Source organism: Mastomys coucha, unplaced genomic scaffold, assembly GCF_008632895.1.
Source record: "Mastomys coucha isolate ucsf_1 unplaced genomic scaffold, UCSF_Mcou_1 pScaffold22, whole genome shotgun sequence".
Lineage (NCBI taxonomy): Eukaryota > Metazoa > Chordata > Mammalia > Rodentia > Muridae > Mastomys > Mastomys coucha.
In genome coordinates, this window is record NW_022196905.1 from 145,792,175 (window position 1) to 145,819,077 (window position 26,903).

At 43.4% G+C, this 26,903-nt stretch overlaps 1 protein-coding gene across 2 annotated transcripts in view; it reads right to left on the reverse strand.

Annotated features, from left to right (window-relative positions):
* The window catches only part of Stard13 (StAR related lipid transfer domain containing 13), a 211,015-nt gene extending 188,071 nt beyond the window's left edge, over window positions 1–22,944 (reverse strand). For both annotated transcript variants that reach the window (XM_031338856.1, XM_031338852.1), the window contains exons 1-2: window positions 22,771–22,944; window positions 20,323–20,970 (exon numbers count right to left, since the gene is read on the reverse strand). In XM_031338856.1, coding sequence (XP_031194716.1) covers window positions 20,323–20,446 — 124 coding nt within the window. In that variant the 5' untranslated portion in view covers window positions 20,447–20,970; window positions 22,771–22,944. The remainder of the gene's footprint in view (window positions 1–20,322; window positions 20,971–22,770) is intronic.
* Window positions 22,945–26,903: the final 3,959 nt, after the last annotated feature.

The window sequence follows — 26,903 nt, forward strand, 5'->3', positions numbered from 1 at the left end:
TAAACGCTGGGTTTCACATTCAAAGTGTGTTTGCTCTATGTGTTCAACACAGAGAAGGGTCTAGAGCTATAACGTGACATCCGAACTTAGCATTCTACGATGCAAAAACAGAATGTGCGTTTTTACACTCTATGAATGATAATAATTACCACTGACTCTAAAATAAGCAATCCCATATTTGTTTTCAAGCTAAGCATGTTACTTGAGAATATTCAAAAACATTTGCTAAGGGAGTGTGCGCATTGCAGACACCCATCAAAATCCATCTGTCTGAATCTATGAACTGGCATTGCCCCAGCTGGGAAATTTTTCAAGTCTACACAACAAAAGCTCCTTATGCCCAGAGTAAGGGCTCATACCTAATTTAGAAACAGGGCCATTTTATCCAGAATTCAAAAACTCTAAATAGATTTTGTGAGTATGTTATTCTTCTAAACCAACTCCATTAAACACAAACCCCAAACTTAAAGTTAAAGAGAGAGAATTTGAGGTTCAAAGTCAAGGTGATCATGACTACTTTAAAAAAAAAATCTACAAATTCTTCATAAAAAACAGCTTGAAACTACTCGTGTAGATTTTTTTCAGAAGGAGGTGATTCTCACATCTTCCCCACATGATTTTATTTCTCTAAAGAATGATGTGTATGTTTATGGAGGATTAAGATACCTGAGTGACTGAAATCTGAAAGAACGTCCCTTCGACAGTTAGCAGCTATGTGCCTCCTGAGCATTGTGAGGGTCATAATCAGTCTGCACGCATGGCATGTTTCCCTCAAAACCTGCTGTTCTGGATATGGGTGCTTCTCCAGATTGTGGAGAGAAGCAGCCATTTCTACTTGCCCTTTGTTCATGTACCCTAAGACAGTTTTCACTGCCATCCAACTTTATTCTGTCTCTCCCTCCTTCCCTCAATCCCTTCCTCCCTCCCTCCTTCCCCTCCTCTGTCCCTCCCTCCCTCACTTACTCTACCCCCTCCACACACAATGGAAAGGATGCTGCCTCTAAGTTTTAGGTTGGTTGCTGATAGGGACTCCCCACCTAGCTGAGAGGGACTCTCTACCTGTGCAGCAGATGTGCTGCTTCCAACTGGAGGCTTAAGGAGGGCTTAGCTTCAGCCTTGGCTTTGGCTTTGGCCACTACAGGGAACCAACAGGCAGAGGGCTTTTTGGATGTTCTGCTTCCAGAAACCCAAGTGTTCTATACAAAGAGATGAAACAAAAGGAAAGAGAGAGAGAGAGAGAGAGAGAGAGAGAGAGAGAGAGAGAGAGAGAGAGAGAGAGAGAGAGAGAGAGAGAGAGAGAGAGAGACTTTTAGAATGATGTGGGCTTTGGATATTTTAGAGGTAGAGTCTCTCTGTGTCACCCTGGCAGCCCTGGAACTCACTCTGTGGTCTGTAGACCAGGCTTACATTGAACTCTAACAATCCTCCGGCTTCTGTTTCCCAAGTGTTAAGCCTGTGGGCATGTTTGGTTTATCCAAGTTATTTTAAAGAAAAATCTGAACTATCTTCACGTTTCTTTCAATCTCCTTATCAGTGGAATTAAATTATGCAAATATTAAACATCAAAGATAAAAATAAGGAAGCATGAGACACAGGCAAAAGGGGTGGAGTCCCAGGTTACATGTACCATCTCCTGGGACAACTGTCTGACATTTAGTAGTTTGCTAGTCTCAGAAGACCCCGTGAAGCTGAACACTGTAACTGAGAAGCAGAAAGGTGAGGCTAATAGAATTATGATCCATCAACTTGTGAAGAGTGTAAAGGAGATGTACACCCCTCCCTTTCCTCTGAGAACACAATCCCTGTATTCAGCTGGGACAAATTCAAGGAGTCCCTTGCAAAGCCACTGCAAATCACAGGATGCAGAAAACCATTTTAAATACATAACAGGAATAAACAGGAAACCTCCCTCAGAGCACCTGGCATCCCTCTGGCCGCCTGCCTGGGCTAGCTAAGTCCTGGAGAGGTTTGTTCGAAGCACTTGGTTCTCTCAGTCAGACACCTCACAGCCCACCAAGCTTTTCAAAGAGGTGGCCGAGGTGAGAGGCTAAATTTGAAGTGAGATTTCAGCTTGGCTCGTTTTGAGATAAAGTAAGGTCAACCAGACATGATAGTCTATCTGCCACGTTCCCGGGCTTCAACTATTGTCCTTGGTTTTTTCCTGTGCTCAGTCAGTTAGGGAGGAAAAACATGAGGGAACCATGTCAGGGCATCTGTTTAGGGATAAAATGGTGTTTTCACAGAGGGACTATGGATCGATTGTCTCTTAATTTCCTGGAACATGTGTTTTAAATACAGACTCCTGGACCTCCATCTGGCCAATTTTCCTCGCTAATTGTGTACACTAAAAGGGCAGAGTGCTTCTTTTGTACTAAAACCTGGTTATCAATAAAGTGACTTTGCCTAAGTGTCTCCACGTAGGCGGTCTTACTATCAGCTTAGGCACACAGTCCTCTCTCAGCTTCTGAGGGGATGCTGTGTTGGCTGCTGCTAGGTCTATCTCTATAACCTTTCACTCACAAAGGCTCCAGGCAACAATTTTCCCCATGCAGCAAATTCAAATGTTGTTTTCTTCTGGTAATTTTAATCTTTAGTAGGTAGAATTCATGGACACAAGACCCACACATACAGAGGACTCACAGGAATTCTGGCAACCCATCAACGCCTGACTTACTGAACCCTCATACTTTGTTTGTTTGTTTGTTTGTTTACTTTACCTCCATTTGAGGAAAACTAACTCCTTGGTGCTTTGTGACTGGGTAGAAAGCCACCAGGAGTTCTTGCTCAGATTCTCCTACTTGAATGAACTTTGGTTGGATCAAGCAAATAAAATGAATGTAACCATGACCTGTTGGGACTGTAAGTATTATATTTGATGACATATATGTTTAGTATATAGCTGGCAAAAATAAAGCAGTTATTGTAAAAATCTTTGGTGATGTGCCTAAGAAAGTAGGGTATTTATGAGTGTTTCTGGTTTAGCACACTGCATTGTATATGTGATTTTACAGCAATGTTGTATTTTCAAATACATATAACCGCTATATATGTTATCTCCATCAAAAAGACATTGAGAGTCTTGGTATCAAGATGGGATCCGAACCCAGTGACATCACACCTAGACGACAGCAAACTGCACACCTGTTGCCAAGGCAACCACCACCATATTCCCAGAATCTACTTGGCCCATCTCCCACCTTTACCTGAGGCTACATCACTATCAAAATAAAAGGAAGACCCTTCTGACCTCTTCCTTTCTCTCTCCTCCCACTTCTCCTGATGAGTGCCTAAAAACACTTTCATAATGCTTTCTTGAGTATTCTTTACAAGCATCAGTGGATGCTACTTCCATGGATGACTACTTCCCAGTATTCAATATGCTGTTGTTATCATTGTAAATGAATAGATAAAACTTTTAAGGAAGGAGAAAGTCACCCTTTCAAACACATTTCAACAGTGCCACCTCTCTGCTCTGTGAGCATAGACTTTCTTTCCGGGTCTAGTCTGGTGAAAAGAGTGCAGTCAATCATTGGGAATCCAAAACTGAAATCATACCAGAAGGGAGTCAGAATTTTATTCCTGTGTGGTTCAAAAGCTGGCAGTTCCCAGATAGGAACCTCATACACTCTTAGGGTAATGGGGCCAGGTGGTGATGGCACCTGTAGGCAGCATTTCAGTGTATATAGGGATCGATCTTATTTTGGCTGGACTTTGGTTAATACCCTGCAAGCTGTTTATTATTCATATGCAGCCTCTCCAGGATTCTGTGGCAAGTGTCTTTCCTCCGATAAAAGATTCTTCTCCATGGTTTTTAGATAAACCAGGAGGTTAGCAGAGTCACAGTATCTGACATGTTAGGAAGTAGTTTCCCCTACACCAATACTCAGAGTTCTGAGGACCCATGGGACAGGTCAGCTGGTTAAATCTTTCAGAAGCCAGGCCCATAGGCCTCTAACATTGTAGATTCTAAAGGATTTCATATAAAATGAAGGTGTTAATGGTATTGCTCCATACAGGCCATTAAGATGAATCAAAGTGATGCAGATGGCAGGCTTGGTAGGCCTTCCTGCCCAAAGCAAGGACCCAATCAGTAACTCTTGAGGATTTTGCTAGGTTCTCTATTGGAGAAAGAAATGGTTTCAGCCTGTGGAGAAGTTCATTAATCTTTTTGAGAGAATGAGTAAGAGGAATGGAGTTCTAAGATAGATCAGACTTTGTCTTGCATCCTCTCAGCAGCTTCCCAAATTTAGCCCATGATTCCCCTGGGGTCATAAGTACAGCAGGGTTGTTTCCCACATTCCCAGCAGAGGACAAGGTCACCACCAGATCTCTAGGGGGGAGGGGGAGGTGACTTAGTGACCGGTGGGATCAAGCTCCACACTGTTTGCAGTTGTTTTCCACTAATGGTCTAGAGCCTTTCATATGCAGATAATTTGTGATGCAAGAATCCAATTCAATGCTTCTCCTCAAGAACGCCACAGAGCAGCTACTTCATGCGTGCCACTTTGTTGTTGCCCTGGTGACATTTGAGAGGCCCTCGGGCGACCATGGATGTCTGAGGACTCCAGAGAGCAACCATGTGAACACAAAGGGCAAGTGTTACAACGCAGCTGTTCAGGGAAGACTCTGGACTTGGAGTTGTGCTCCATGAATTAGGACTTTTCTTCTGGCTTCTCTCCCCTCCCCTAGACTCTTATCAGTATGTTACAAACATTAATTCAGCTTTCTATGAGAAGCTGAGCGAATGCATAATCAAAGAACTGAAAGAAAATCAAGCCACTACTGGGACTATAGTAAAACCGTAGGATTAGAAAGCTTTTTACAATAAATTTAAGAAGTTGTTAACATTTGTCAACTCTTTGAAAGAATTCATGTTAGCTTATTTGTTTTTATTTATCAAGTACCTGGTACACATGTTATCAACAAATGTTTTCAAGTTAATACATGCAGCTGCTGAGGCATTGTGTAGCTCTCTTTTTTCAGTAAGAGAACTTTAAAAAGTAACTATTGGCTAAATGCCTCCTGAAAAATAAATCAAGAAGTCATATAAGTCCACCATAGTCTATTTAACTTCAAACCTGCAAATCCAAGCAATTGCACCCAGGCTAACAGTGAAGAGGCCCTGGGCACAGGAAGAGGGGAATCTCTGGGAGCTCATGTACAGATGCTAACTCAGCAAGAGCCATTTCTATAAGCCACGGATGACCTCATGCTCTTTGTGACTGTTCATGTAAGAATTGTTCTTGAGCAAAGTCATTTTAAAAGTGGAGATATGAGTCTGGGGAGATTGTCCAGGGGTTCAGAGCACTGTTCTTACAAGCAGCCAGGTTCAATTTCCACCATCGACATAGTGGCTCACAACCATCTGAAACATCAGCTTCAGGGGCACTGACGCCCTATTCTGGCCTCCTCAGGCATTAGGTATGTACTTGATACACAAACATATATTTAGGCAAAACACCCATACACATTTTTTCTAAAAGCATAGATACAAAAATTAAAGAAAAAATTCACACATTTACATGTAGATAAACCTTAAGATCACAGGGCTGCTAGGTGTGCTGGAGCACGCCTTTAATCCCAGCACTTGGGAGACAGAGGCAGGTGGATTTCTGAGTTCGAGGCCAGCTTGGTCTACAGAGTGAGTTCTAGGAAAGTCAGGGCTACACAGAGAAACCCTGTCTTGAAAAACCAAAATAAAAAAAAAACCCAAAAAATAAAAAAGCAAAAACGAACAAACAAAAAATAAATAAATAAAATAAAATAAATCACCAGGAGGTCATTAAAAAAAAAAAAAAAGGTCACAAGGCTATGTCCAAATGACCTATCAGGATTTTAAAACATTGTAAGTTAAAACTGCATGTAATATACCTATCCTGCCAAAGATCCTGCTCATATCAAGGATACCTTAAATGTGCTCTGTTACATTAGCCCATGTTTGGGCATGATTATCTGATAGAAAGTCTGTTTTATAATGAAGTGAAAGCTACTTCATATATACAGCTGGATGTTTCAAAGAAATGGTCGATGGGAAAACTCCAAGTACCAATATGCAAAACAAACAAACAAAAGCCAACAACATTGGCAATGGCCTGCCAATGGATGGGTTGGCTCCACACCCATGATGGTGTGTGCCTGGGAGCTCTAGCTCATGCCTGCTGCTCAAGAGAGATCAAGAGATCTCAAAAGAGAATCAGACCACATACTACTATCTCAGGAAAAGAGCAACATTCACAACTTGGGAGAGTGATTTCTATTGAAGGTATGCCATCTTTGCACCAGTAGAAAGTCATTAAGCTGGGACTCACCCATGATCCAAATTTATTTAAAAACTGCAGGTATCTGCTATGGCCAGAAGACAAAGTCTAAGGGGCAGACCTGGCGTTTGCCTGCCTCTCCGCCTCAGCTTACCCACCTGCTTCTACCTTAGCTCTGGCAGAATGGAGGGATTACTGACATCGCTTTCTGTCCTTCTTCACTAGTACCCTGTCCTTCCTCCACAGACTATGATTCTAAGGCTCCCCCTTCACCACATCCACTTCACCTTCAATGACCTTCTCAATTCATTACCACTATACTCATCACTGAGGGTTAGACCGTGTCTTTTACATATTTTTATTCTCAAGCATAGTGCAACCAATAATCTGACATAGAATCCTCATTCAGTATTTCGGCTATGTTTAAGCACAACTTTTGGGGAAAGTTTTTTCAATTGGACAACTGAGAGACAATATGTTTAGTTAATTCCACTTAAGATGTTTCCAAGTGAATGAGCTAAAATAATTTCTCCCATTTATATAACAAAGAATCATTTGCCACTTTTAACATCCTTCATCAAGTCCTAGGCCTTAAAAGTAGCAGCTAAACAGTTTATGTGAAACTTGGGTATAAAGTAAGGGATATTTCTTGCTTACACCGTTGGCTTCTATTGTTTTTTCTTCCGGTCTTTATACCTACTCTACTGTTCTGTTTATCTGCCCAAACTACCTAAGATACCAGGAATTCAACTACTAAAACTGGGGGTTCCCAGACCCCTGATCCTAATCAGCACCCTTTCTAGTCTCCAGTTATTTGACATTTTTTTTCTTCATGATATTTATAACACAATTTTATTATTATTTATTACTAAATTATGTACTTATTTTCCAACTCTTCCAGTCAAATGGAAGCCATGCAAAAGCATGGATTTTATCTGTTGTCTTCAATACCAAGTTGGCAGAAGATGGGGCAATGTTCCCTACTAGGTGCTAATAAATACTTGTTGAATAAATAAAGTGAATGAGAATTTTGTTATATCCTGAAAATAAAGTTATGATTTTGGAATTTTTTAAAGATACGTTGTTTTCTCTAGGTTCTTTATTTTATGTGAAAATGGTTCCTAAGAAACTTTACTTCTTAGACAGAAAATAAACGAGACATTTATTTAATTAAATGCCAACTAGGGCTTGTCCATTTTCTTCACTTTGGCCTGATATATAACAATTTCCTCCAAAGATAAAACCTTCCATCATCAAGGGAAAGCTCCAAAAGACATAGAATGTTCTAAAACAAGGTGAAGCAATCTGCCAGGAGAAGTAGATAACTCAAAAGCTTCAGGAAGTCCCTGAAATTGACCAGATTAGGCCCGTCCCTACACAAGGTTATATAAGTAATAAAGGCTTTAGAGAAATATTCTCAGGGGAGCTACCTGGAAGCCAGAGATCAGATCAGTTGCCTCTAAGCAGCACAGATTCCCCTAGATACCTGGAAAATATATTCTCCAACCTGTTGAACAGTGTCTGGGTTTTATGAGTCATCATCACTCATGCGAAGGTGGGCTTTGGTGATGCTACCTTTGAATCAGGCATGTTCCTCTAAGTAACCTATCACTTATACTTCTATAAGTAACCTTAGTAAAATTCATCCCACCAAGTTCGACTTTACAGTGTCAGTACTTTGGTCTGCCCTTAGTTCCTTATGGGGTGAGTAGATGTTTGCTTGTGTCTCCCCAGGAATAATGTCACACAATACGTACAATAAGTCACTCGTTTCCTTTAGTTATAATATGAGGAGGAGGCTAGAAGGCAAAGTGAACATTGGCATAATGACACCAGTGACTCCATCGGAGCCTGGGCAGCACTAGCACAGCACACAGGTAGGATCTGAGGTAGCCATTACCATGCAGAGCCATTTCAGCCACCCAGAGTGAAGATAGTACCAGGCAGTCTATAAACCAAGAGACAAATCAAACCACCTGGTAACGTTTTTAAAAACACATGCAACCTCCTTCTCCCCATGCCCTGACACAAAAGATCTGGTGAGGACATAGCCTGGATTTCAGGAAACCTTACCAACAGGTCTGGTGTGCTGTCTGGTTTGGGAGCTGTGGGTTCAATAAATAGCAACTGACTGACATGGACAGAACTGAGCTCACATGGCCAGTGGTGACCAGAAGAGCAAGCATGGGGTAGAAGCTAGAATTCAAATTTCTTCTGCCATTCTCTGGCCATGGAACCTTTGGGAGTCATGTGAATTTTCTTTTCTTCCACTGTACAATTAATGTAATAGAGACCACTGTGCCTACATGGCCCCCCATATGAGCATCTCTGTGAGAACCTGTTGCTTTTTAAAGCTACTTTTCTAGTAATGAATAAACACAGAGCTGCAAAGCACTATACAAATGTTCAGGGCCATGGTGAATCATCATCATTATCACAATAGAAACCCAAAGGATGCTGAAATGCCATGCACAACTTCCTCAGGTATGCCCAGGGTTTTCTTGAAGCAGCTGTGGCACAGGACTCTGGAAGTAGTACTCCCTTGTCTCTAGGACACCCATGAAATGTCATGATACCTTCAGTGCTAGAGACTAGGAATAGAGTCTGGGTCTTTGTACCCTCCGAGCCTCACAAATGTGTGTGTTGAGCAAGTCACTTGACTTCTCCAGGCCTTGAAATGAGAAACGCAACAGAACATGCAACTAATGGGCTGTACCCCAAGCAAATTTATGGATGTCTTGAAACTGCCCTGGGTTAGATTGTATTCACTGAATCCATGCCCAAAGGTTGCTTTTTCTCAGAGGAAGTGTCCCTGCATCATCAGCTTGTGAGGAACCCTTTTTCTTAAAGGCAGTAAAATTCTGTGTGTGTTAACAGTTGTCCTGGTAGTTCCTACCAGGATGTCTGGACACTAAATAAGAAAAAGAAGGGAAATGTTTAGCATGGTGTTTGACATTCAGTAGGGCACATTACAAGGTAGTTGTTGACAGATTGTTAATAGAATGACATCTGTTGTCTGTTTGTATTGTAATGCTAAATACTGGTCCCCAAGATCTGGTTGTCCCCTGATGAAGAGATCCTCAGGGATCTCCTCATCACGTACACCAAGTGATGCTATATAACTTCGCTTCTTAATTTAAAACTATGGGTTAAGTAAAGGTGCCTATAGGCTATAACTGGACAGAAGAGGGGTAGGCGGAGTTTCAGTTGCTGGGCTCGGGAGTCTTCGGCACAGACCATGAAGAGGAGAGGAAAGAGGAGAAGGGAGAAGACTCCATGGGTTGGTCGATCATGAGAACATGGCCATGAGGGCTGGCCAATTGAAGTAGAAGCAGCCCAGGTGTACCATGGAAAGTTATGTCTCAGCCTGCTCAAGAGCAGCCAGTGCTCTAACCACTGGGACATCTCTTCAGCCTATGCTCTTATTTTCTTAATTGGCTAGAAATAATTACATCATGTTATCAAGCAAGTAGTTCTACATATAGCTGCTGTTTGGTAAAGGAAGATATTTACCTATGCAACATGTGAGATTTGACTCCACCAATACTCTTTCCAGGGGTGGATGGGCACTTCGACAAGACCAAATGTTGGCAAAGATATCCAGAAAGTCTCTGGTGATGGATGAATGAGAGGCCTTATTACTGCTGCTAATTTCCTTTTCTTGGTAAGAACCACAGGTGAACTCTGCACAGGAAATAGCTTTAATGGCTTAAATAGAAGTGATTTAATGAATTAATCTGTTATGGGCATTGTAAAAAATAAGTAAATATTTAATCAAGGGCCAGCTTAATTAGGAAGTTTCAAAACATATATTGGAGAGTCTAGCATGCCAAGGGCTGTGCTTTGTCCCAATTTCCTGACATATTTTAAGCCACGTACTTTAAAAACAGAAATTAAAATATTCGCTTCAATGTATGTAGTCAATGAACATAGTCATTATAACCCCGTGACAATCAAAGGCAATGTTAGTGTCTCATTTCATTGTGACAGTGTTATACTCAGCAAACACTAAGATGGAACAAATGACCTTTTGAAGGTGAATTTACAAAGCAAAGCCTGATTCTGTAAGAGCTTGGTTTCCGCTGAGTGCATAACGACTTATCATGTAAGACCTTGTGCAAAATTAAAATGGGAGTTGTTATTTTTATGAGCTTCAAAATGTTAATGCCAGAACACAGAACTAAGTGGTAGGGACTGTGCATGTGCTGGGAAAAGGAGGGCAGGATTACAGACTTCTGCCCTGGAACCATGCCCCTGAGGCTAAGCCACCCTGTAAAACTGCAGAGCAGGGCCTGTGGGTACAGGCATGTTGGGGAGCAGAGATTAATTGTCAGGAGTGGGTTCTCTCCTTCCACTGTGCAGCTTCTGGAGATCAGACACAGGTCTTCAGACTTGGCAGCAGGTGCTTTGGCCTGCGAGCCCTGTGAGCCCTGCCACCCGCCTGTTGTATAGATTTTATAGGTGCTTCAGGCCCAAGACTCTGGCATGTGCTCTCCACATTTCTTCTCTGATTCTGGCAGATGTAGTTCCAGTTCTAGGAGGTACCTGTTGTGAGATTCTGCTGCTGTGTGCTAAGAGTCTGAAACTGCCTGGGCGAGATTTCATGGACCTCTTGATTTGTTCTCTATACCCTTTCCCTCTCTCATCCATACGACCATCCCATGGAATCTGCAAAGCAGAGTGACTGAAAGAATAGATGATGTGTAATTAGTCCTCAGCCCAGCTACACAGCTTCACTGAAAAGCTAAATGAGACCTTAGAGATTGTCTAGTCTAACATCTCTCTCATTTTAATCCCATTTTCATCCAATTCCACGTAAGCCAAAGGCATGTGAATGATTCTTGGTTGTATCATTCCAAAAGCCAATGATAAGTATTACAAACAAATCAAAACTGATCATGTCTCAAAAAGGCAAAATCTTAGTGTAATCAATGAACGTGTTAAAACGCCAATGGATCCAACTCAGATGCTGCCATCTACATATTCAGCATTTGACTGAAGCTCTGTCAGAATAAGGAAAGTCAAAGATCCTAACGCTTGGAAGCTCCTAATGAGACCCACACATACAGGAACCAGCAGATTAATTCAGAATCGAAAGGACTAGTGGCTTATGGTTAGTGCTAAAGGAATCTTTGTATTACCAAGACCTTATGTCTCTGGCCCTTTATGCCTCACATACACCTTTCCTTAAACTAACATGTAGTGTTTATTGGAGGGCAGACATGGGACTATTTTTTTTTTTTTTTAGACAACTCAGTTCTCATGATAACATAAAAGTATGTTACTATGCTTAGCCACTCTTTTGAAGCCAAGGAAACTTCAAAACACTGAGGTGAATTTTGACACCAAAATCTACAGCTTATTAGTAAGCAGAATTAAGATTCAAACTCAGACACACTACAGCTCCCAAGATAAGGTGTTTCTTATGCTTCATTTTGTTTATTTGTTTGTGTTTTGGGGGAAAGGTTGCAAAGATTAAGGGTGGATATGAGGGGACAGGGAGATGAGTGGGATCGGGGTATATGATGTAAACTCACAAAGAATCAATAAAAACATTAAAAATAACGATTCAAACACAGGTCATCTTAGCGCCACCAGTTGCAAGAAGAAAATGGTGCTGTGTCGGGATCTACCAAGACTCTCCAACTTAGTGCTGTTGTTAGTGGATGTACTTGTTCTCTGTGGGCTCTTCTAGACCAGTGGTTCCCAACCTTCCTAATGCTGTGACCCTTTTAATTCCTCATGTAGTGAACCCCAACCCTAAAATTGCTTTTGTTGTTGCTTCCTAACTAATTTTGCTACTGAATCATAGTGCAAATATCTGTGTTTTCTGATGGTCTTAGGCCATTTGATCCTCCAAGGGAGTTAGGACCCACAGGTTAAAAATCAGTGTTCTAATTGTCCTTGTTCTTTTAATTCCATGCAGCAAGAGAAAGAACCATTTGAAACCACCCCATATGCTATGATGCAATCAGATAATATATTCTGTTGTGAAATATAATCGAAGCACAGAGCCATGCTGTCCTGAAGATTTATCATGGCTAAAACTGTGACTAAGAAACGATCTGGCCTGTGCAGTACAGTGTGTGTGCAGACGCAATACTGAGCGATTGCTGCATGGCCCATACTGTTCTTTGCAGTTTCTGGAAGCTCACTCCACTTTGGGTCAAAAATGTGAGGTAAGTGACTTGAGCAACAGAGTAACGTTTATGTGCTTTGCAAGGAAACACTATCGAATGAGATTCATACCCTGTAAGTCTGCCCTACCTGCTTTGATGAGGATGTTAGTTTGTGGCTCCATGCTTATTGGCTGACTGCAAAAGTGACACATAAGTTTGTCCTTCAGCTTCGCTGGCTGAATAAACCTCAAGAATGTTGTGATGCTTTCCAAGCTGCTTTTGTTCTCACTGTGCAATACCGCACACTTGCACCAGGACGGAATAGAAATTTCCTAGCGGATGAACCTCCAGAAAACCACAAGGCCACCAGGCAGATTTCTCTTGATGAGCATCGTGCTTGACATAAAATTTAAAATCATGAAGGAGAAAGCATGGGTTCGGAGGCTACATGATGATGCACAGCACGGTGTATGTTTGTACTGGCTGGTTTTGTGTGTCAACTTGACACAGTCTGGAGTTATCACAGAGAAGGGGGCTTCAGTTGGGGAAATGCCTCCATGACACCTAGCTGTGGAGCATTTTCTCAATTGCCCCTTGTGGGTGGTGCCATCCCTGGGCTGGTAGTCTTGGGTTCTATAAGAGAGCAGGCTGAGCAAGCCAGGGGAGGCAATCCAGTAAGGAACATCCCTCCATGGCCTCTGCATCAGCTCCTGCTTCCTGATCTGCTTGAGTTCCAGTCCTGACTTCCTCTGGTGGTCAACAACAATGTAGAAGTAAGCCAAATAAACCCTTTCCTCCCCAACTTGCTTCATGGTCATGAGGTTTGGGCAGGAATAGAAACCCTGACTAAGAAAATGTTGGACAGTTTTCTGGAGGAGTTTCAGATATCTAACTGTTTCTCTTCTTCAGAGAAATGACCAGCAGCCAGCGTGGTCTTTCTCTGTCCTGGTTGCCGGAGCACACTCTTTACTCCAAGGTCTAGCCTGAGGAATGCAGTCAAGCTAATCTCCTTGCAGATACAAAACTTCAGGCTTTTGGCTACCTCATTTCCTTTAGGAAACTTCATCCTACCCAACATGTCTGTGGGTAAAATATAACTGATAATGTCAGTTATTGGATACAGTATTGAAAAAGTTAGTTATAGAAGCTTTCCAACTGAACTTTGGTTTGAACTATTTGAACTACACCTATGAAGCATAAAACTCTTATCCTGTTAAACACAGGGACCCTACAAATTACAGTAACCAGAGAAGGCTCTGTTCAACACAGGGTTTCTCTGCATAGCCCAGATACCCCAGAACTTGCTTTGGAGATCAGGCTGGCCTCAAACTCAGATATCCACTTGCCTCTGCCTCCCAAGTGCTTGAATTAAAGATGTGCACCATATGTTAGGCTCCTCCTAATATTTTTTAAAAATATTGCTGAAATTTTTAATTTTTTATTAATTAAAAACATTTTAGGGGGCTGGAGATATGGCTCAGTGGTTAAGAGCACTGACTGCTGTTCCAGAAGTCCTGAGTTCAATTCCCAGCAACCATATAGTGGCTCACAACTATCTGTAATGGGATTCAATACCCTCTTCTGGTATGTCTAAAGACAGCTACAGTGTACTCATATAAAATAAATAAATAAATATGTAAATAAAAAACACATTGTATTATTGAGGAATATATTATTATTAAATTTATGAACAATTCTAGCATCAAACAATTATATCTTTCTTGCTGAAAGAAAGAATTTGGGACAATATTGCTAGTGTTCTAGTGCACCTAAGAATATATTGCTCATGTATATTCATTTCTAACTTCTGTTCTACATAAGGAAAGTCCTAGAATGGCCCCTCCCCTAATTTATATTCTCTTCATAAGCACCCCCGCCCAGTTCCACAGTCTTATGGTGTCGTTAAATTTGATAACTCTGAATCCCATTTCTTTAGCTCTGCTTTCCACCTCAAAGCTGTGTTTGTAACCCAACTTTTCAGTTTTTGCATGTCTGATGGGCATTTCAGAGTTCACACTGCCAACACATGACAGAGAATTCTTCATTCTTCCTCCTGCTACACAATCCTGCCATCCCAGTGGTTCCATAACAGGCAACAGTGTCTCCCTCTATTACCTGTTCTGACACAAGCCTAGCTTCCTTGTCTCCAGCAACTGCAGATCAACTGTGGTGTCTCTGCCTCTGAGGCCATTCACACATGTCCCCTCCTTTGTAGCACCTTTTTCTGTTCACCATCCTTCTCCATCATCACCCTCGCCATTTCATGCCTACTGTGTGCCTTAGCTGCACTGTTGATGGTGCTAACATATTTGGTCTTACCCCTTTTTCTTTGTAAAATCCTTGTTAGTTGTAAATCCAAGCTTTCCCTGGCTGCAAGCCCACCCTTTGCCCATAAAGTTATAGGCTTATGTGTCTGACATCATTTCCTGTCATTATCCTATAATAGGATAAATTCATCTCACTTAAGCAAACTTTGCATCTGTACTTACAACAGATTTTGATTATTTTTTAAGCCACAATGCAATTTTGGTCAGTTTTTTTTTTTTCAGATTTTGAAATATATTTACATATACACAATGAAAAGTCTAAGGGTTGGAAATCCAATCTTTTTTTTTTGTTTTGTTTTGTTTTTTGTTTTTTTTTTTTTGGTTTTTCGAGAAAGGGTTTCTCTGTATAGCCCTGGCTGTCCTGGAATTCACTTTGTAGACCAGGCTGGCCTCGAACTCAGAGATCCACCTGCCTCTGCCTCCCAAGTGCTGGGATTAAAGGCGTGTGCCACCACCGCTCAACTGGAAATCCAATCTTAACATACAACTCACTCAAGCATTGTATATATGTTATACATGTCATCTAAGTAAAAATTTAATTCAGTATGTTTAATAATTTCATGCTGGATGAAAGTCTGTACATCACAGCTGAAAGGGCTCCAGAATCTTCCGTCCCGTGGGATGCTGAGAGAGCTATAAGGTACACACATTTGATTGCAGTGCATCTCACGAGGACAGGATGGCTTGTTCTACCTGTGGCCTTCTGTTGATGTTTTTTGTTTGTTTGCTTGCATTAAATTCAGAGTTTGGAGCATTTCAGATTTTGAGTTTGGAGTTAGGTCTGCTCATTTTGAATAAGTACTATACTGAGCTCCACATTTTATGAGTTATTATTCATGAGTTATGTTAAGGAGACTTAATATAAATCAGTAGTTCTCAACCCCAGCTGTATACCATCCCACATCTGAAGTAGAGGGTCAAGGAGGGGCTTAGTACCGGTGCTCTGGAAGGCCGCAGCGATCCTGAGGGTAGTGAAGGTGAAGAGCTCCAAGCTAGGTGATAAGCCCTGTTTAGATGATTGTGGCTGTTACTATTATGAACCCTGTGAGAGCAGCATGACTATTGTTGGCATCAGAAGCGGCCTACAGCCTCTGAATCCATCGATGACGTCATCCCAGGCAACAAGGACCTGCGTCTGTTGCCATGGCAACCACTATACCTTACCAGCATTCACTTCACCTGCCCCTGGCCCGCCCACCTGTGCGCTGCGGTGCGTGTGATTACATCATGGTCCGAATAAAAGGCTGAGCCCCCTGACCCCCCTTCCCCTTTCTTCTTTCTTCATCTTCGTCTTCCCCTTCTTCCCCTTTCCCTCCTTACCTTTTCCCTCCCTTCCCTTTCTTCCCCTTCTCCTTCTTCCCCTTCCCCTCCTTTTCCTTCTTCTCCTCCTCCTCCTTCTTCTTCACCCCCCATCCTTTTCTCTTACCCCCTTTTCCCCAAATAAACCTCTCTTTGGAGCTGAGCTGGCCTGGTGTGATCTGTCCGGATACAAGCATCATTCTAACACAACAACTATTCCTTATGCCAAAGTGATAGAACTTGAAGATAGCAGAACATGAAAAGGATCTGCTAGGGCCATCCGGTCCTTGTACTGTCACTGCACACAGATTTTAATAAGGAACGTTTAATGGACCACTCTTTATTCTCCATCCTGCTTTGCACTGAAGTCCCAATCTCTGTTTACATCATATGATAGAACACTGCTCTTGACTTTGAGAATTGAGGAACCTGTCTTAACAAGAACCCATGGAAACTTGGTGGACTATGTTTCTAACATAGCTGAAACTTTTCAGTGTTTTAACTTAGTATGTTTTTGGCAGCAGTTTAACTTCTTGTGGCTCAGAGAAATGATTTAACTATTTTTTTTAAAAAAAATCAAAGACTTACTATCAATTAATGTACACGATACCTAAACATTGTTACTTGAGTTTAAGGGAGTCAAACACACTGATGGACTTGCACTCTGAAGGGGAAGGAGGCTGTAGACCAACCTTTGGGATTTTCCTCAATCATTAACATTTGAAAAGAAGCTCAAAGTGCTAGAGGGTAATGAATGTGCTTTGGCCTAAAGAACTTAATGACTTATGTACAGAGAATGCACAGTGAGTGGCTGATTGGAGAACTGGGGGCACCAAAGGACCTGCCACTCACCTTCCTAGAAAAAATGGTAGTTCATTTAGAATTTATGACTGTCCTTGTCCTGGTGATGGGTGGGGTGAACACCTACAGGCCCCAACAAGCAAGACGTATGACTACTGATTTGTTTCAAACCTCTATAAGCTAACCATTACAGTGTGGAATGGCTTAAGGACAAGCTTGGTTAAGTGCACAGGGTTATTCTTGCTTGTCCAGGAGAGAAGTAGCAGATTTTCAAGTTCTTTTTGCTAAGGTTTTAGGTCCTGCTGCGGTAATAGAATGTCTCAGTCAGTCTCCATGTTTTCTCAAAGCCTAAGGTACAGGCATAGATTTCCTCTAATATTTAATGGTCTGAATTTGAACCCTGCTTTGGATAAACCAGCTTTGTCTTTTGGGAAATAAATAATTATTACCACTGTTATAATGATTATGGAGGTGACAGATGAGAAAGACTCTTGCTGGCCCCATGGGAATTAGAATCCTGGTGGAGAGGAAGCATGCATCGGTAAATGTGCCTGTGTACTGGGAGCTCATTCAGCTGTCACAGACCACAGAACTGGCAAGCCCCAGAAGGACACCTGCTGCCTCCTCTTTGACAGGAACTTGCTGGTATCACTCTGGGCCATTCATTACTTGTTTTGTTTATGTCATTGCGACTTATGTTAAGAAATGTGTTTTTCTCATTGTGTATGATCACATGGAACAGAAAGCCATAGGCTTTGCTATGCTTATACTTATGTTAGGTTTCAAACTCAGGACAAATGGCTGAGGTGCCTATTAACATGTCAAAACTGATGCTGGCCACCAGCTTCTCCCAGCATCCTTCAGTCCCTACCTGATTCCTATAAAACCCAGAAATTTTGAGTGTGTGGTCCTTTCCTCTCTTGGTCTCTTGGCTTCTGGCTCTCCCCTTTCCCTTCTCTCCCCACATGACCCTGTTCAGTTGGTAGGTCATGTTCACTCTGGACTCTTCCAGATGCCTCTGCCCTTGTTCTTCTTCAATATCTATAATAAAAACTGCAACCTTGTAGAAGCAATCATGTCCTCCTTTAATTTCTTGTTCTCATTCAGCTGTACTTTTTTTACCTTTCTGTTGAATTGACTAGAAAACATTTCAGGGTTAGAACATGGATTTCCTTATATTCCAATACCTTCAGGGCACTCTGGCTAGACTCTCAGGACTGGCCCTCTAGGTGAAAGGAGAAAAGTCTAGCAGGCTAAAGAGAAGCCGGCACAAAGCTTTTATTTGATAGAAAAGAAAATAAAGGAGACAAAATCCCAAACAAATAAGACTGAGGTCCCACAGTGTCTCCCCAGAGCACGGGCTCTCGGGGACACGACCCTCTGAGCACATGCTCTCGGGGACATGACCCTCTGGATGGCTATTATGATACTGCGAGCTGAGTCTTATAAAGATGACTTTCACCAACAGGGAGCACTTTCTCCTGGAATTGACGCCAACATTAATAACTTAAGTATTTCAGTGTCTCGTGGCCAAAGTTCCATATTTTAGCTACTTTAGCAAGAAAACCCAAGAAAATCAATTTGCATCTAAAGGCTCCTTCATGAGGTTGGCTTGGTTTTGTGGCAAGCAGCCCAGCAGCTTAGAGAAACAGGAGTTGAAGTCCACTCTACTGAGAATTGTTTGGTCCTAGTTGAATAACCTTCTGGCATTTGCTGTTAGCAGCACGGTAAGACGATTATGGGTAAGCAGATATTAATATTCTGATTAAACATTTTAAAACCTCATACCACCATTAAAAAAAAAAGTAGTTGTGCAGCTCCAAGGGAACTCCTACACTTAACATTCAGAAGTTATGTTTAGCCTTAATGTCTAACTTCATAGACTTGGTCTTTAAAATCTCTACCGATACCTGCCTCCCCCGCTTTAAGCACAATGTCTAAGATACATGTGAAGCATTTACAAACTCCTTTCCTTCCAAGCTCTCTTTTTGGAGAAGTCGTAGTCATCTTTGGTCTCAGCTATGAAAGCCTAGCAGAGTCTTGGCAGCCCTCCTGGAGAGCCTTCTTGTTTCCGAGGAACCATTGACTTAACAAACACCACAGGATTAAACAACGGGCACTATCAAAGAGTCCTTTGCAATAGGAACTCTTAAGTTATGAAGCAGCAAGCTCACGTGTCCACAGAAGCTTCCTGACCCCAAACATCCTACAATGTAACACAATCCGAAAACAAGGTGTGTGCTTGCAGACTCGGGATGCGATGGGTTGCGTTCTTAACTATTACCCACTGAGGTCTATCGTGCACCTACAGGTCTTTAAGGATCAACAATCAAAATTACCGGGTGACCTCAATTTATTTCTGAGTCCTGACTAAAAAAGTCTGTTTTTGTCCCCCCCACCCCCACCCCTTGGGTGTTTACTAAATGGAGCCACTATGCTGGAGAGAAAATATGGGTAAACATTTAATGCTTACTGCATTGAGTGTCAGAATCATTCACAATACCTTCTTCTGAGTTAGTTTGATAAGGGTGTTCTGTTCAAAGAGACCTGGGCTGCGGCATCTCACCCAGAATGTTTTAAGCCATGTGTGTTGTGTTTGTGTGTGTGTGTGTGTGTGTGTGTGTGTGTGTGTGTGTGTATGAAAGGGGCGGGGGATGTGGTGGCCTGGCTCTGAGGGAAGAACACCACCTGGTGTGTGTGGGGGGTACTAGGGGTGAGTAGACTTGTTCTGCAAGTTAAATAGACGAAAGGAGGAGCTCAAAGGTCAAGCCTCTTTCACCTGTGGCATCCTTTCCTTGCCAGGCTTTATACCTTCCCTTCTAGAATTCTCTTCCACTCCAATGGAAGACAAGCTCAGAAGACAAGACAAAATCATCTCAGAAACCCTTCCAGTCACACCTCTCGTAGTTCCTGAAGCATCTTCTGGCCTCTGCCCCTGAGCCTGCCGGTGGACTCAGCGATTTTCTCTTACTGGACAGGTGTAAAGAGGGCGGGAAGGGGGCTGGGGGGGGGGAGCCCAGACCACTCACTGTGCTTGTGGCCCCATTAGGAGATAGAGGATGGTCCCCGCAGAGCTGACACACACCTGCAGCCACAGCTCACAGGCTGGGTGTGAGTAAAAGAAGCAAGCATTCTTAAGAACGCCTAGGAATAATCAGTTTCTCTTCCTTCGACCCTGGGGCAATGGATTGCTAAATCTTTCTCTGGCAGTTCCTACGTGGACACTTCGGATCCCGAAGACATCCGGGTGGTGGGTGGTTGTTTGCTTTCAGCAACTTCACCTGTCTCCCTCCAAACTTCTGGTCTCTAACTGCTAACCATAAGCTCTTCCCGGGTCGCGCCACCCTCGCCAGCACTCAGGGGGATGAGCCACGTGGAAATGCCAATCTGGAACGCAGCCACAGCTACCTTTGCGCCCGCCCGAGAGGAGAACTCTGAGGTCCGCGCACAGCCCAGCTGTCGGGCACTGTGCCCGATCTGGCTGGTCAGAATCTGCACCCAGGGCCCCGGGATACCGACCTGCCAGCCGCCGTTCTCGGACGTTCCTCCACAGCAGATCCCAGGCTCTGGCGCTGGAGTCCCGCAGCTGCTCGCTTAGCGATCTCCGGATAGGCGCGTACACCGCTCTGCGTGGACTGCTCATCTCCGACGAGTCCTCATAGCATGTGGCAGCCTGGCCACCGCCACTCACACCGCCTCGGGCGTTGGGACGCTCGGCCACGCAGGACCCAGTGCGCCTGCCAGGCGCCCTGCGAGGCGGCCTCTGCGCTCCGCCAACCCCTCTCCACTCTCCTGCTGCGTCCTCCCTCTTTCCTTCCCTCCCTCCCCTGCTCCTCCCTGCACCCTAGCCCAGGCTGACAGCCCGCTCCAGGTCTTTTCCTCTCATCCCAAAGTTAGGGACTGAGCCATAGCCTTCCGTTTCCTGGTTTTCCGCATCGCTTACCAACCCCACTCTGACACAAGAGCTTTGATACAGCAGCAGTTAGTTAGTGCCCAAGACTCTCAGAGTTCAGAATTTAAAACACTTGCACTGAAGCCAAGCTGACCTTCTCGGGGTTCTGCACAGTGTCTTTGAGTTATGCAGTCCCTTCCTGGCTCCAACAACATGAGATAATTTTCAGAGTACAATCTACACTGACCATGATGTAGACTGAAGAGCCCAAATATCTGTCAAAAAAAAAAAAAATAGGAATCACAAGGAAGAAAAATGGATTCTAGAAGAACTTTCAGTATACTAACTAAAAGTATACGGTATATTCAGAATCAGACATTAACAATGAAGTGAGAGCGAATGATTTTTGCTGGTTTTAAACAGCTACACCGAGGTCTTTAAGAAAACAATCACTTCTTTGCTTCTCCATGAGGTGAGGAATGACCAAGTTTCTTGGGCTTCAAACTTTTTATTTAAGAAGGCAAAGACAAGCCAGGCTGGCTCACACCTGTAATCCCACCATTCAGGGGGCCGAGACAGGAGAATTTCCTGGAGTATGTGAGGCTAGCCTGGGCTACAGTGTGCAACGCTGTCTTAAAAGAAGACAATAAAAACAAACAAACAAACAAACAATAAACAAATAAATAAAGGATAGATAGATAAAAAATAAAATATTTTTAAAAATCAAAGACAAGGACCAGACTACCTCAGCCCCATCATCTGGGTTTTGTCTTGCAATTTACAAGGTGCTATTTGTAAAGTGATTTTAAGGGTGTCAGAGAAATTATGATACAATTTGATGTAACTGAATGATGTAATCAATGCCATCACATAAAATTTGGTGTATTTTCAAAAGAGAATTTCTGATTCTGCTTGTTTTAGAGAGAGGCCTCACTCCTCATACTGGCCTCTCAAATTCCCAGCAGTCTTGCCTAAAACTCCCAGTAGCAGGATTACATATGCTCCGCCACGCCTGGCCAGCTAATTCTTGCTATGGTTAGTCTCTCCCCTTTCTTCTTAAATGTCTTTCCACCTGTCTGACAAACTTTATTTCCTCTAGATGTCCCATGTGAAGTTTAAAAACTCAAGAAAACTATTCGGTCCTTCTGTTTTACAAATCACTATTGACTTAGAGTGAAAATTAAAGCTATCCACATAGCCTCTGCTGAGCTCTGCTGAGGTCTACATGCTCAGCAGGAGCATCCTCCATCAGTCTGTACTGTCCTAGAGGTATGGGAGGGAGACCATTGCAAAGATGCTCTTTATCAACACATTGTTTTGTCATTGACGGGAAAATGTCTACAGTCGAGGTACATCTCAGAACGAGCTAGAAAGCACCACCGAGCATTTGTGCATGGTCTTGGTAAACCTTTGAAGTTATCTGTTCTGAAGCAATAAGGCAGAGCTTAGAAGTGGACTTGAACGTATGACAGCCAGTTACAGACTAATCCACATGGCCTTCTATACCCCTGCCAAACACTTATCTGATTACAGATAAACACAAGAGTGTTTATTACATCCTGTGTTTTGTATGCTTAAAGGAGTGGCTTTAAGAACTGTGCATCTTACAGTTGCATCTATAAGGCGTAACAACAAAGTGAACAATGAGAAGCTGTGTGTTTGGCTTTCAAAATATCCCAGTTGAACTGGAGGCAGTAGACTACCTCTCTCCCTCCCTCCTTCCCTTCTTTTCCTTTTTCCTCTTCCTCTCTCCCGCCCCCCTACACGCGCGCGCGCGCATGCGCGCGCGCGCACGCACACACACACACACACACACACACACACACACACACAAAGTAGAACATTGCCACAAACAGCCAGACAGCCAAGCGAGCTTCGAGAAGCCTGGACCCCAATTGTTTTTTCCGTCCCAATAAGCATTTTTGTGCTAAGATACTCTGCCTTAAGAGTTCTTCTTAAACTATGAACTTGAACATAGGTTCTGGCCCTGTGGATTTGACTAGTTCTGGCTGTTGGATGATTGTGAACTGGGGGCTATCAAAGAAGCCAGATGATCTGCTCAGAGCAGGTGCTACCTTGTGCTATCTTGTGGCACCCAGGATGCACAGTTCTGCAGGAGCCAACTGGTAGTGATACTGGAGGACAGCCCAGAGCTCAGAGCCACACGTAGTTACCCAGGTCCGTGGTCAACCTCCACCAGATCTGTTTCCAAGTCCTCTCCTCTCATGGGGACCTCCATCTGTAGCAAGCTGGTGAAAATAAAATATTTCCTGCTTCAGATACCAAATCCTCACCTCGCCTGCCATCATGCTGACTTCCTTCTCCCCCGATCACATCAGAAGAGAGGGAGCTATTCCTGCCCAGGATCCATTCCCCGGCCTGTGCTCTGTGCTCTGGCCTGTCTTGTGTCTTGGGGAATCTGTGGGTTTTGTTATTTCTTGTAAGTCTGCCTCTCTGCAGGTTTAACCTCCAGCTGCTATCCTTCTTTAACCGAAGCCAAAACCTGCCAAAAGCACCGGTAGGAAAGCTTGGCACCTCTACTCCCTTTCTCTTGGAACACAGGCCTCCCTGATCAGCATTACACTCTTGCCCCTCACTAACTCTCTAAGTACCCTGTTCATGTCACCTCTCATTGTCATCTTGGTCAGTCTATTGTTGTCCTTTCTGGAGCACGTGGGGCTACTGGATGCTAACCATCCCATTCCTCCTGGCGTGATCTCATCACACTCCAACAGGCTCGTGTAGACCCTACCTTCTTACATAAGGCCCCACACGGCTAGTCTCAAGGTTCAAGTTGGTACAGAAAGGAAAGATATGAATTCAAGATGTGGAGGCTGAGACCTGGTTGACTCATGTTTCTGCCCCTGGACATTAACTCTTTTGAGAATGGGGCTGTGGATGAAATGACATAAGCCACTTGTCACATGGAAAGCATTCACTCAGTGCTGCCAACCATATTATATTATTACATCACTGTCCTGTCCAAAGTCTTTTCTGAGTCCCTCTAACTCAGCTATCCTGACACCCAATAGACGTAATCCCATTAGATTCTCTCGTGGCAGTAGGATAATTTTCTTAAGAACACTTGCCATTTTGTTTATTGCCAGGCCCCTGGGAGGATGTGGCAGTGAAGCTGCCATGTTTTCTCATTCACTGGAGCACCCTCCTACTCAGAACATCCCCTGACAATCATGTTCAATTAACATGTAGAGAAGCATGGTTGGCTACGCTTTGGGAGTCTTATGCCGAATACTTTCCTAACAGATATAGCTAATTGTACCCTCTGGGTCTGATCACTTATCTGTATCTCTTGTGCTAATCAACTAAAGCTGCCAGTGTTGGGGAGAGAAATCTAGCAAGCACGTTGACCCCTCTGCAAGTCTTTCCCCTCTAGTCTTTCCCCGACTCTCCTTCCCTTTAGTAAACTGGTCTAGTTTAGGTTTGTCTTTTTCTCCTTAAAATTTCATCCTAATGAGAGTCACATTTTGTGGGTGATCGTTCTGTCTCCACCTCATATTTTTAGGAGTAACCCTAATTGGGTGTCTTCGTACTGTTGCTTCGGGTGTTGCTTTTCTGTTTTTGAGAAAATGGCTCACATTGTCCAGAGTACCCTCAAACTTACTCCGTATCCGAAACTCACGTTGAACTTCTGATTCTCCTGCCTCTGCCACCCGAGTGCTAGATTACCCATATGTAGTGGCACACTTGGCTGGTGCAGTGCTGGGGGTTGAACCCAGGACCTTGTGCGTAAGGGGCAAATACTCTACCAACCGAGCTACACTTCTATCTAGCCCCCTTTCTACATTTTTATTGTGTGCATTACTAAATGAGAGAGAGTGAGCCAGTGTCTCCCAGGTTATTGAAGATGTCAGTCTGCAATCATCTTGATAACCCCAGGACATTCTTTGCTTTGTCTACCCCATATAGGTTGAATAAATTTAACTTTGCACACAGCTTGCTTTATTATGTTGATATAAGGAAACTGACCCCTTGATATTTATCTAGTCTGCTATGACAGCGCCAGTATAGAGCAGTTTCAGATTTCAGTACTTTGGGAGATACTCCAATAGGGCAGTGAATGCCAGTGGTGCTATGCTGTGAAAGCCAGCCTACCCCAGGAGGACAGGATCCAAGGGAACCTGCACAGACTGACAGGCTTTGCGATCTTGGCAAATTACCTCTCTTTTCATTTACCCAGGGTCCGCACCTGTAAAATGAAGATGATTGTAACTTTCTTTCAAATGCCTATTTTTAATGATGGTTCACAAGTGCTTTAACCTCCCTTGTAGCCCACCACCCACCAGTGGTAGAGGAAAAGTAAGGATACAAGGGGTTGTGGGGGGAACTATTTCTATTTAGAAATGGTTCTTTGGAGCAATTCCCCTCTGTGATGTCAGGAAATCGGCAGTTCGTTTCACGGGTCAGCAGCAGCAGCTCTACCCATGCTTAAACACTTCATGGATACACCAGCAGTCCAGTTTGGTAGAGTTGGGATAACAAACAGGAATCAGCAGCGATGGCAATGCCTAGCAGAGACAGCCAGGCCTCAGCCTCTGCTCTAGTCAGCAGGATGGACCAGGGAGGAATGCCAGAAGTTCTTGGCTGTGCCGCTCTCAGGGAGGCAAAGATCAGCAAAGATGGGAGATTCATAAGCACGCTCTATAAGCAAACCTAGCTCAGCCTCTGTCACTGTCCATCGAGTCCTATGTATACCCTCCAAACATCATGTGTCCTCCACGGGTCTTGCCTCACCACGTGTGTCTCTTTCAGCTGACATCACTCTGCCAATCAGCCCAAGTCTGCAGAAGTAGCAAGAAACTGCAGCCCACTACCAGTCTTTTGGTACATTTCTCTCTATAGAGTCCCAACAAATGCAGCTAAGCTACACAATATAAGGCAGACCAATACATGTGTGTTATGAGTGAAGAATCCTTCATCGTGTGTCCTTTCACATGCTTGCTTTAGCAGAACATCCCTTTACCTTTAGTTTCTATCATCACTATCATCATCATCATCATCATCATCATCATCATCATCATCATCATCATCATTTTATTATAAGCCAGTTCTGCATTTCTTAGGAGATCTTGGTTCAGCTGGGTCTGCATAAATTCTGCTAACTAAGGTTTAAACTACAGCTGCAAGTGACAGATAGGGAAATTATGTGGTTCTTCCTTACCTGTCACATGTGTGTGGTGTGTATGTGTGCGTGCGGTGTGTGTGTATCTGCCTTTACATTTCTAATGCTTGAACAACAGCAACATCATCATCATCATCATCAACAACAACAACAACAGGTTGTTGAATTCAAGGTTCTTAGCTTTCCCATCTCCATCTTCTCCTACACTACCCTTTCCCATCACAAAGCCAAGAACCATTGCCTGGGATTTCATGGCAAACCTCACTAATTCCAAACTGACCCTAGCTCGTGGGGTACTCTGTTCTTCTTGGTTTCCCCCTCTTTCCTGAATTACTCCTTCTCTCTATCAGAATTCCCAGGAAGTAGAGACTTTGACTCTAGAGCATGGTTTGGTGTAGAAAGGTGCCCAATAAACACACCTGACCAATCAGTGAGCTATGTACCATGTTCCCAGAGGGCACACACTATAGCTGGACATTGACTCAGTTCTGCACCTCTGAGTCCTCCCACTCACAGCTCTGGGAACTCTGTTTACACCTCACCTACCCAATGTGCTCTGTTCTTGAGATCTTGAGCCTTTATTTCAGCTTCTCTGGGGATGCTGGGTCCTTCTACCATTCCTCATTTTGCCCTGTGCTCTTTACTGGATTAGCCCCTCTGTTGTGGGTCACACCCTCCCTTCCCTGAACCAGGCTTTCTCTTCCATGGCCCCATTACATATTCACAAATCTATTTTAGCTCCTACTGTAAAGAGAAACTCTTGTGTGCTGTATAGCTACAGCACCTATCAATCAAATGCTGATTAGCCTATAAACCTAGGCAGGAAATAGAAGGCAGGACTTGTGGTAGGGAGATTGGATTCTGGGATAGACAGTACATGGAGGATTTGCCTGAGACCATGTATCCACACTGTGTATGCTATTCACCTGCTAATTGAGTAGTGCCCATCTCGGCTATTATGTTAGATGGTGTGGAGGTGTCCCGGGGGCCTGTGGTCCAGGAGCTCTTATATGTGAGCCTGGCAGCATCACATCATGATACCTAACTATTGTGATCTACCTCACTATG